General features: G+C 36.7%; 1 protein-coding gene across 1 annotated transcript; it reads right to left on the bottom strand.

The window, feature by feature from the left end:
• Positions 1-5,894: 5,894 nt before the first annotated feature.
• LOC140159574 (trace amine-associated receptor 9-like) lies at positions 5,895-12,309 on the bottom strand. Its single transcript, XM_072183066.1, has 4 exons — positions 11,244-12,309; positions 8,714-8,721; positions 7,343-7,364; positions 5,895-6,561 (listed from the first exon to the last, which is right to left on the bottom strand). The coding sequence occupies exons 1-4, from the start codon at positions 12,307-12,309 to the stop codon at positions 6,533-6,535; spliced, it is 1,125 nt and encodes a 374-aa protein (XP_072039167.1). The 3' UTR covers positions 5,895-6,532.
• Positions 12,310-12,578: the final 269 nt, after the last annotated feature.

The raw sequence follows: 12,578 nt of genomic DNA, 5'->3' as shown, positions 1-12,578 counted from the left end.
TTATCTTAATCTCTGATAATTTGAGTCTGATTATTTTTACTTGTACATTGACCAAGCAGTGCAAAATATTAACTCTGTGCTTAGCACAGAGTTGATAAAATCTACAATTATCAACGCAAGATATTTTTGTAACTTTCCTTGCTATATGTACTGCAACATTCTTCCTAGCACATTAGGCGCAGGATTGGATATATTGCACAAATAGCCTACAATTGAATACCTGAGTGGAAGAAGGGCCCAACTCCAATTTTTTACAAAAATGAGTTAGACCCAGCATTTTATTGCCAGCAGACTGTTCTTCCTTGTGTGTGAAAGATGAGCCAAAATTCACTCTCTAAATAGTCTTCCACGTACACTTAATCATGGTTTTCATGGAAGAAAGGCCCAACTCCATAGAGTTGGGCCCTTCTTCCACAAATATTGGATTAAAGAGGAATTTTGTTCATCCATGAAATCTGCTTTTCACTACAATAAACTTTCTTGCTAACATATTACATGCTTCTACTTGTGCAATTAATGGATAATTACCTAATTTCTGTAGCTATTTATAACACATCTGCTTACGGAAATGGCACTTGCAGTATATTAGTGGAAGAAGGGCCCAACTCCAGCTCGTATTAATGGAAACATCATATATAATTTCGAATGTATGTAATATTTTATGTTCATGTATTAAAGGTCCCCTGAAGATGAAAACATTCTGTCTATAAAACTTTTCCAAATATTAAGTTTTTTCTTAATATCTCAAAAACAGTTTTGAATGAGTTGGGCCCTTCTTCCACTCAGGTATTCAATTGCAAGAAAGTGTGCAATTTCTACAAAAAGCTACGCGTGTATTTTTACAAATTGTATAAATAGCCACAGATAGTTAATTTATGTCGGTCAGTTGCACGAATAGCCTACAGTTGTAAGAGTTTGCAATTTGTACAAATAGCACAAATAGCCACGTGCGTAAGCAATATTTACAAATTGTATAAATAGCCACAGATAGTTGCAATTCAAGCTAATTCATATACAATTTGTGTCGGTCAATTGCACGAATAGCATACAGTTGTAAGAAAGTGTGCAATTAGTGCAGCCTGGATTTTTGCGAGAGGGATTTGGAAGCAAAAAGGGAGAGGGGCAAGGCGAATTGCAGGTCAAAAATGTGAAAAATATGTAAACCAAACGTGACAAAAGATACTCAACTGCAGATCATATTGCTTATAGGACAGATGCTCGGATCATAATTTGGTGCTGGGAAAGGTCTTGCTAGCTTCTACCCGGGGCTTCTACCCAAGCAAAACGTGTGAAAACCTTACCATGTAAGCAGATTTAATAATCCTGTCACGTGGAAGAGCTAAGATTGGAGGAGCCTTTTGAACTCAATCTCCAACTTGAAAACACGATGTGGAAGCTTCAGTATGTGGTCCAGTTTCAGAGACATACCCAATAATATCATAGAAGAGACCGTGGGTATAAAGAGGACCCGTCCCGGGGACCAGCCAAGTGAAGGGACTCCCAAAGGCGGTTTGCGAGGCCTCGTCACGTCAAAGCAATGAAGGAAGGTCAGAATCACCATAAGCTACCATAATGAACAACCCACCAACGTGTAATAAAAACGAGTGTGTAAAACTAAATAAGACCTTAGACGATATTCGTCACAGATAAGACAGTCAAAAATGAAGTAAAAGAAGTGGAAGAGGATACTACAACATCATGAACTCTTTAAAAAAGGGGAACAGCCATCCAGCAGGGGAAAGAGAACACAATAGGGGAAAGAGATCAAATGCTTGCATTAGCTAAGAACAAAGATGGTGTATTAAACCAGAGAAGATGAGAATCTTCTCTGATTAAACACATCTCTGCGAAGGTGATGAACTGTATGCTGATGGGAGGAATATTTCACAGTTTCCACGTTATGTCAGTGAAATATTCTCCAAGCCATATTACAGGCTACCAATATCCCGATTACACCTTTCACAATAGACGAGTTGGAGGAGGCCATCAAGACCTTGAAAAACAACAAAGCTTGTGGTAGGGACAAAGTGTCTCCTGAAACCTTGAAAGCAGGTGGGCTTCCGATGAAGCTGAATATCACATCAGAATTCAAGAAAGGGGACAGACTAGACCCAGCCTAGGCTCGTGCGCAGGATGCCAACTACAGAGCAATTAAATACCTTGGCTTACATTTTGATCAAACCCTATCCTGGAATGTTCATGTTGATAATGTTATTAAATCTGTGGTGAAATATATTGGGTTGTTCTACAGAATAAGAAAGTATCTGTCTCAGGAAAGTCTTACCATTTTACACAATTCCCTTTTATTGCCAAGAATTGATTACTGTGATATTGTATGGGGCAACTGCAGCAAGTATTTATGTGACAGAATAGAGCGCCTCCAAACAAGATCAGCCAGGGCTATTCTAAGGAAACCAATTCGCACAAGTAATGAGTATCTTCGTAAAAAGATGGGGTGGGAAACTTTGGAAAAGCGCAGAAATTACCATCTCAATCTTGCTGTTTTTAAATGTCTTTCCTGGCTGGTCCCAAATGCTCTGTGCAATCATTTTTCACTTGTAGGGAATTCACACACTCTCAATACTCGCTCGAGTGCTCAAGGGAAAATTAGACCCATTAGGCCTTTTCTTGAATATGGCAGGCGCTCATTTCAATATAGGGGGGCTCTTGCTTGGAATCAACTCCACAATTCAATCATTTCTCCGTTACCAACCAGTACTGGTGTTTTTAAATCAAGATTCTATCCAAAATAGTAGGTTTATAAATTTCTCTTGCCACCAAACATTGGTTTAAAATTTAGGCTCTTTGTTGAGTATTTTTAAATAATAGGCATTGCAATGATTGTTACAGGATCAACTTTTGCCAAATTTCTTTTGTTTAAATATTTTGATGTTTGATTATTGTGTTCTATCCTTCATTTTGTAGCCACTAAGTTTTTATCCATTTCCTTTGATTATTTGAATGTAGTTTGTTGTTTTTTGAAATCCTGATTTAAATTATTATGCTGGCATGATGTTTTATCATTTTAGAATTTAAATTCTCATAGTGCAATAAGAAATAATAATAATATGAATTTTGTCAATGTATTTGAAAATGTAGTCTAATTAATGCAATATAGTGTGTGCTATGTATTATTTTTACCTATCTTTTAATATTATTGTTGTACCCAAATAATTTTGGTAATTCATGTAATTTAAGTTAATATAGTAAATTATTCTAAGTGTTTTGTAATTATTTATTTGTATTTTTGTATGTAATAACTGGGCCATATGGAAGAACAGGGGAATACTTAAATTTTCCCCTGAATATGGACCCAGTATAAAGAAGAAATAAACAAACAAACAAACAAACAATTATTACCCTCTTGTCCCTGAGAAAGTGTTCTGAAGGGGTCATGAATACCGGCATTATCCAAGACACCATAGTTTTTCTGTGTAGTACTGTGCCCACATTAGAGGTGGATGTCAAAAAGAACCATCTGGTCGAACCAAGGCATGTCATGTTCGCTCAAATTAGGATATACGGAACCCCGGGAACCCTTATCCTCTATTAATAGCCGAATCTTGGACCTTGGCGCACGTATCAATCATACCAAAGCAAACCGGATTCGAGATGAGATGTCCTATCTAATGGACAATGATATGACTCGATGAGGAGATGAGGTGCACCGTGCGCTGAACGTATAAGACCGATCTTGAAGTAGTAGAGCTCAACGACGGATTATAAATGAGCTTAGATGGTTTTACCATCCGTATGCCAAACCGCCGTCTCCTCTCGAAGCTTATCAGAACGACTTCACTCTCCATAGGCCAAAAGGTCGCCCGCCTACCAGATGGAAACACCAAGGACAACACAACATTAGGGTGCCACTGCAGCAGGATGCTGATCAGGTCCAAGCAAAGCTGAAGTTGAGGTGAGCATGGTGAGGATGCCTCGGAGGAGACCAAAGGGCCACACCGGTACCGGCGTACATGAGCTCCTAGCCCGGCTCCTAGTCAATGAAGTCAAACACTACACGTGAATTGGAGATCACGTTTATGCATTGATCTCCTTAACAAACAATTAGCAGTTTATGCCTTATCTCTAAATTAATATCTAGGTTACTTTGAAAACATCTAAAAACACAGGTGCAACAATTCATTTGGTTTTGAATGGCTATATAACAATAGATGATATAATACTTGATAAAACAATGATTGACCCTGGTTTTGTCTGGGACGAATATATTTGTCCCAGGTTTTATGCCGAACATGACGGAAGGCAATGATGAAAGATATTACTTGAATTTGATTCCAACATAAACATGAAAGCGGGCATGAAATGTGTGAAATCATCAAGATACCGTTCAATGTCGATAATGATATAGTTCTATGTGAAAGAGTATCTTGATGATCCGCATAATCGACACTTTAACTAATGCATCAGTTCAGAGATTTTCCCAAGTAGAAATATATACATCCCTTCAACGACGAAATGATTCCCTTATAAACTCCTCAACAAAGTTTTACAATGACACCTCATTTGAAACAATAACATTTTTCACGGCTGAGTACACGTCTTGGGAATGTAGTGGGATCTCAAACAGAATTTGCCAAATTGAGCATTATTGAGCAAGCTGCAATCCAATATCGTCACAATCTGGGACCTATAATGCAATCCTTCCAGATGACACCGTTCGCCCCATAGAGCCACGGTATTCAACGACTACCTACAGAATATGGGAGTAGAGCCAAAATGGCATGCCATCAGGCTATACACTGGCCACATTTGTTACTCGCATGAAGTAAAATGAATATGACTTTACTTTATAGGCCTACTTATAGTTCATTAGTTGGTTATATTTTGGCTGTAAATTAATTATCATAATAGCCAATTAGGCCCTACCAGATGAAAGTAGCCCAAGGTCAATGTCAGAAAGATGAGCAGCTGAATAAAATGATAGCAATTAGTTTGTTGTTTTTAGAATTTAACTCTATTCACGCGGGTGTCGACTGCAGACGAGATGTTTCAAAAAAGTTTTAAAAATTCAACAATTTCAGAAATGTAAATTTTCATGACCATATTTGGATTCTGCATGAAAAATCCATTAAAATGAGTACAAACCAAAAAAATATTTCAAAACTTCAACTTTTTCCGTTGAAGCGCATGACTAGCACGCAGAGCATTAATATAGCACTGTATGACGGTTTACACTGTTATATCTACGGTCCATTATTATCATTCTTCAGAAACAAGGTTATCAACATGATCAAGATTATTTTTCATAGACAGACATGTAAACAAACAAAATGTTTACGCAAAGTCTATAAAACATCACTTCTTTAACATACCCTGAATTTTGTCTAACAACGCAGTAGTTTGATCACCAATTATCATTATCATGCATCGTCGCGATGTCCAGGATATGCGTTCTTCAAACATGAACAACAGCTTCTAAAACAGTGACTTTTAAAATGAGAACTTTTGCCACAACGTCCACACTCAGTCCTCCCCCCTTTCAGGATGATATGGTTTATAAACTTGTCAACAAAAGTTTGGAAAGTTTTTTCAAGCATCTATATCTCAGATTATTTATGCCATGTTTATATCGTGTTGCATCAATGGATAGCTACGTTATTCCCCGTTACAATAACACCACATATGGAACAATCACCTTTTTCACGGCTGAGTACGTCTTGGGAATGTATATGGGGTCTCAAACAGATTAATTTGGCACATTCTGTTTGAGATCCCGCTACATTCACAAGACGTGTACTTACTGTACTCAGCCGTGAAGAAGGTGATTGTTAGCTATTGTTTTAATTTAAATGTGGTGTCATTGTAAAGGGGAATAAAGTAGCTATCCAATGATATGCAACACGATATGAACATGTCACAAAATAATCTGTGCCTATGATCCAAAGAAACCGGGTGAAAACATTTCTGCTATTCATCGTCTTCAAGCTTGTATACAGGAAATTAGTTGCTGGATGAAATTAAACAAATTAAAGTTAAATATGGACAAAACTGAATTTATTTTATTTGGTTCACCACATAATACCAGAACATACTCTACCGATCATCTGACAGTTGGAAATTCTATTGTAATGCCATCTACATCCGTTCGCAATCTAGGTGTTCACCTGGACTCAACATTATCAATGAATACTCATGTCTCTCATTTGTGTAAAACTCTGATTTTTCAACTAAGGAACATTTCTCGCATTAGGAGATATTTAGATAAAGACTCATGTAATCACATTGTTCGTGCACTTGTTACATCTCGTCTGGACTATGGCAACTCACTTTTAACTGGAACTACAGAAACCAATCTTAACAAGCTTCAACGCATTCAAAATCGGGCCGTCCGTCTTATTTGTGGTTTAAAGCGACGTGATCATATTTCTTCTCATCTTACTGAGCTTCATTGGCTTCCGGTTAAAGAACGCATAAAGTTTAAACTTCTCACCATCATATTTCAGTGTGTGCATGGGTTAGCTCCAACTTATTTGCAGGATTATGTTCATCTTTATTCATCTGTTAACACCAGACATCATTTACTTCGTTCTTCTCTTGATACAACCAAACTTCACATTCCATATACAAATCGCTGCCTAGGGGATCAGGCTTTCCATGTTGCTGGCCCACGGATATGGAATACTCTTCCACAGCATATCCGTGAGGCCCCACCCTTAACCGGTTCAAAGAACTCCTCAAATCACATTTATTTCCTGTTGCATAATATTGTTTTTGTTTATATTCCATTTGCATGTTTTTGTAGCGTAAGTTTATTGTAGCGTAAAATCTCTTGTAATGCGCTTTGGTATTTCATGATAAAGCGCAATATAAATCTTATATGTATATGTATGTATGCTTATGTTTCCAAACTTTTGTTCGATTGTCAGATCAAATTCTATACTACAAAAAAACCCTAAAAACCACAACAACAAACAAAGAAATAAAGAAAAACCAATACACACACAACCAAAATCACCCCAACAAATTACGTAACATCATTAGCATAAAATCAATGATGCAGACACTGTATGAAAATGCGGGGATGATGCGAGGGGATGTTAAGGGACAGTTCCCCATTTGTTACAATTGAGAACTGTTGAGGAAAAAAGGTCGCATTATTACAAATGAGAAAGTTCGTCCATCTAATTTTTTTTGTTTTATCTCGTGGACTTTCTCCTCAGTCACTTTCGACCCACTTTTCCGTCTAATTATAACCCAGCTATCTGATGGATTACAAGTAAACGAGGCCGTGTCAATGTCACCATTAGTTAAATAATCAGGAAAATGGCTTCCTACAATTTTCTGTCCATGAACTAATTAATCATTGTATTGTTTAAAGAATATGTTGTCAATAGCGTCTTTAATACCTGTATATTGAAAGATTGGTACTCACGATTAGCGATTCTAATGTTTTATTTTCAGATTGCGTCACTTAAATTAATTTAATTTAAAGACCCATTCAGTGATCCCAGCGCAAGTGTAAAACAATTAAAATTGTATATAAATTGCTTTGAATGACTTGTCCTTCACTTTTTTTCAAAGTCATTCAAATTGTCATTTGGTATTTTTGAAATGACAAATTTGGCAAAAAACGAAGAAAACAGCAGAACTGACAAAGTTGAAGCCCCATTCAAATACATGTAGTAGCTAATTTAGATACTGTCAGTATCTAAATTACAGATGCGTGTAAAATGTCTGATTTTGTCTTAAATACACAGCTTTCGGCTGAACCACTCGCAGTCTATGTTAGCACATCTATATGACAATGACAAAGGTATCACAATCTGAATTTTGATGATTTTTACGATCGTCCGTATGAGCAAATCACTGAATGGGCCTTTAAGTACCAATATATTATGCAGTTTAACAAACTGATAAAATTATAGCCTACAAAATTCTATTCATTCAATTACGCTTAAAAGTTGTCATGACGAAATTGGGCTACGAGTATTTTCGTTTTCAAGTTAGCAGTTGTTTTCTACGGCAATGGAGTTTTCATTTGAAATTTACACCTCTCTATGAAACATGCTTGATGGAATTATTGCATAGCAATGAATAAACTGAGTAGCTTTCAACATGGAGAGTGCAGGAGAGTGGCTAGAACATATTTTGACATTACCATTAGGAAAAAGATAGTAATAAGACATTAAAAGATTATAAAACCAAGAAATAACACAACTAACATTGACTAAAACACAGTTTTAATATTATACGAAAACATGTGTACCCTGTATTTGTCATAGTCACCAGTACAATATAAATTATATCAAGAATGTGAACATTTCTTAACTTCATCTCATAACTTGTACAATCAGAAATAACATAGCAGAAACTGGCCTTATTTGTACACGCTACATAATTCGGTTAAAACAATTCTATATGGGGCCATGGGCTCCGCATTTAGAAGACCACCAAGTGCAGATAATGGATCATATTAATAGTCAGATAAAAGAATATGCCATTTTTGTGTGCAAATTTTCACATACAACTCACTTGCTCGTTTATTATTGATAATTGTAGATACATACTAAATTAAATATACTTGATCGCATATTTGAATAAAACCTTGCTGTTTTTATCATTTGAGCAATGCCATGAATACAGACTTACGTTAATTAGTTAAAAATACCAACAGTGTTCAAAATATGACTTAACAAAATAGTAAAAAGAAGGTACAATGTTTTCTTGTTTTACTCAAAAGGTTTGTAATTCTCACCAATTTCGCTATTTTAGAATAGAACAAAAACAGGATACATTCTTAAAATCACATACCCAAGTAGAAAAGCTGTTTTTTGATTGATTCATTTTCCTTGAAGGCGAGTTCATCGATATTGTTTAATTTTTCTGAAATGTTTCGTATTTTGTTTTTGTTATTAAAATGAGCAGAAGTTTCAGAAATTCTTTGTCGTATATGAAATAGGTTAATAAATAATTTATATCCCGTGTTGCTCGAGAGATGCATTTCCCTTGAAATCATGTTGACGTGTCCAATGCACTCCCCCTGCGGGGCTCGTGCATTGGACAGCGTCACCATCTCAGCGCGAGAGCATTATTTCGTCTTATTTCCCACTTAATCACTGGCGGGCGAAACAACGTGAACATTAGTATCCGCAGACACATTAATTCGTTCTGCATCACCATGTTTGTTTTACTATACATTATATTAATGACATCATACATTCTGTTAAAAGATGGAGCCCACATAAGACATCCGTCATGCGCGTCAGAGATCCGTTGACAACCAAAATAATATAAAAATTCGCTTTAAAATTAATGATTATTAAACCATTTTTTCCCTGAAATATCGACATAATATCTTTGGGATCCCGTTCCCTGTTGTATTTGCACGGGTGTTCTTACCCGACCATAAAAAAATAACGTCTTGACCCTCACTCCACCCTAACACAAAGGCCGCAAGCCTGGCATGGCTGAGGCTGCCGTCTTCCTTGGTAAAGACTTGCAACTAATTGAGTTCCAAGAGCCCGGCCGCATGGCATGAAAGCAAGGGTAAATATATATAACAATTTGTGATATCCCAAAATATATCAATGACTTAATTGTTTTAAAGTAAAAGCATTCTGGGGCATGGTGGAGAGGAGGCTGAAAATGTAAGGCAAACACATTCTTGCAGCGAGGCAGTATAGCGGGTGGGGTTTCCCACACCAGGAACACATATAGACGAATCCAACGAGCCAAGTCTTTGGAGCCAAGTCATGGTCAGGATTTGGTCGGCCATCTTTGGGTCGCAACACCAAAAAGCCGCTTAAAATTCGATGTTAGATTCTTTTGTGTTGTAAACTGTGAGAGAATGCATTATTTCACATTTTAGGTGAGATTGAGCCAACGGGGACCCAACTTTGGCAGCCATTGAGGTATAAGAATGCGTGTAATTGGATTTGTCTATACCGCCATTTACATTCTGTTATTACACCATACCAATGTGGTTTTACAATAAAAGAAGGCTTTAAAGATTTCCCACATGTGTATTCATATTAAGGACGTAATCATGTTTTGATGGCATAGCGATCTCTTGTATTAATACTTCAACCTCCAGAACAACGGCCTTTGTGACACAACCCTTCCCAGCAAACACAAAAACGTTTTTAAAACGTTTTAAATTAGTTATATTTTGGGTTTTGGTTTAGGAAAAAGCGTTTTAATAACATTAAAATGTCGGGTTATATAAAGGTCATGAAATCGTTTTAAAACGTTTTGTATGAAAACACACTACAACAATATTTTAAAAATGTTTTCGAAATGTCATTGTAAACTATTTTTGTAAACATTTTTGGCCAAATATTTTGTCAACACTTAAATAACATTATGTTAAAATATTTGCACCCAGCAAACACAGAAATGTTTTAAAAATGTTTTTTACAAAACGTTTGAATAACATTTAAATGTCGGGTTATATAAACATTACATTACATTTTAAAAACGTTATTGTAAATATTTTAGGCAAACATTTTTTGCAAAATATTTTTTCAACCCCAAAATAACATTCTGTTTATAATGATTTGTACCAAGTTTTCAAAAATGTTTTTGGAATGTTATTAAAACTTTTTTATACCCTTTATATAACCCGACATTTAAATGTTTTCTGTAAAACATTTGTGTTTGCTGTGCAGTAAATTACCAACAAATGTTATTTAATGTTATGAAAACGTTTTATACCATTAATGTACCCTTTATATAACCCGACATTTAAACATTTTCTGACAACCTTTTATAAGCTTTTGCGAATGATGTCGAAAACGTTTTGTGTTTGCTGGGTTGGAGCACAACTATGTAAACTCCTTAACTGTAGTAAGAGTCCTGAAAGCCTGAAGAAGTCAGAGTCTCACCTGACGAAAGCTCCTCGACAATCATGTGACAATCCTTTCAATCCGGCAGCGCACCCGTGGAAACATTGTTGCTTAATGCTTCCACCAGCCGCGCCACTCTACTTATTTCCTGAACTGTACTTGTGCAAGTTCTTGAAGATGAAATGCATCAACATACAGATCTGCGTTGTAAGCGATTACATAAAACATAATAGATGGTCTATACATGTATATAGCTTGGTCATAATTACAGTGCATGAGTTGTCCCTGAGAAAAATGTTTACAGTAAAGGTTTGTGCTAAAAAGTTATTAATGTAGGTAATGGCATAATTAATTTGCTATTACCTGCGAATGCAAAAACATCATCCAAATCTCCAAAAAGAACGGCATTCTTTTTGATAAAATAAATATACCAGGGCTAACTGCTCGGTGCAGGAATATCAACATTTAAACTGTCACAACAGCCACAACAACATTGTTTATTTCTGCGCAACAAACTCACCGCTGTGTTCCTTAAAGCAGTATTCATACACACGTAAATAATCACATTGAACCAGCTATTAGAGAATGCCAACCAATGTACCAAAAATTTACTCCATTCCGGTATGGTTACTCCTGTTAAGCACCCGAACAGACTGCTTATGCTATATGGTGCCCAAGCAACAGTAAAAGCAAATGTCACTACGAAGAACATCTTTATAGCTTTGTGGTCATTGGTGAATCTGTTTCCAGATGACGTACTTCTCTGACTGCTAGACCTTCGTATACTATCAGGGGTCATCGAAGATGCTGCAATCCGTCTTACATGTTTCTGACTTATCAAGAACAGTTTCAAATACAGGACAATCATGATGATACAAGGTACAACAAATAGCGATAGACAGATACAGATTGCGACTGGTAGGCATTGGGTATCATCCTCCCACATCCAAGCGCATGTCACTGATGCATTGTTGTATTCAACAGGAGGGCTTATATGCCACAATCCAGCAATAATTGAGAAACTACTGAACCATACTATAGTGGTTACTACCAAAGATCTCTTTCTAGTCACGAGTGATGGGTATCGCAAGGGATTACAGACGGCAATGATTCGGTCTATACTGACACACATCAGCGAAGACACTGAAGTCAGGCAGAAGATAGTGACAAATGCAGCAGTCATGATGCATAGAGAATCACCCCAAGGCCACCATCCAAGGAACGCAGGTGCAATAGAAAAAAATGCGATTACTCCAACAAATAGATCCGAAACGGCCATAGAAACCATGAAGACTTTCGCGCCATCGCTCATTGCATTTGTGTGTCGGATGACATAGATGCAGACAAAGTTGGCAAGGATGGTAAAAATTGCGTGAAATGTTATGAAGACTGTTCGTAACCCGATTACCGCAGGACAGGGTTCAGATGTAGTCTGTGTTATTGGCGCTTGTTGAGTTTCGTAAGGCAATGTAGCAACTATTTCAACATATTCAATATTATTCGTCATTTTAGTGTGTGTCTGGCGATCCAAAGGTTCTGAGTCTGCCCTGAGCAGATGCTGATGTAAAAATAGCAAAAATTTAATTTGTGCTTCACAATTGAGATCTGTTTTCAGGACAGCCGCATGTTACGCCTCTCTTATTAATTCAGTTTGACATGTCAGCATTCAATTGCCTCACTGGTGTCATTTGTTGAAGTGATACACACGTCGACGTTGGTCAATAATTTATCAATCTAACAGTAACTGATAATTGATTGATAAACTAATACGGACGA

This window comes from Amphiura filiformis, chromosome 8 (assembly GCF_039555335.1).
Source record: "Amphiura filiformis chromosome 8, Afil_fr2py, whole genome shotgun sequence".
Classification (NCBI taxonomy): domain Eukaryota; kingdom Metazoa; phylum Echinodermata; class Ophiuroidea; order Amphilepidida; family Amphiuridae; genus Amphiura; species Amphiura filiformis.
The sequence above is the reverse complement of the archived record's forward strand: the minus strand, read 5'-3'. Positions and strand labels throughout refer to the sequence as shown.

Coding starts and splice junctions, on each gene's coding strand:
- LOC140159574 (XM_072183066.1), bottom strand. CDS start 12,309: ATGACGAATAATATTGAATATGTTGAAATAGTTGCTACATTGCCTTAC. Junction 6,562..7,342: donor ATTAAAGACGCTATTGACAA/CATATTCTTTAA, acceptor TGTGAAGTTTGG/TTGTATCAAGAGAAGAACGA.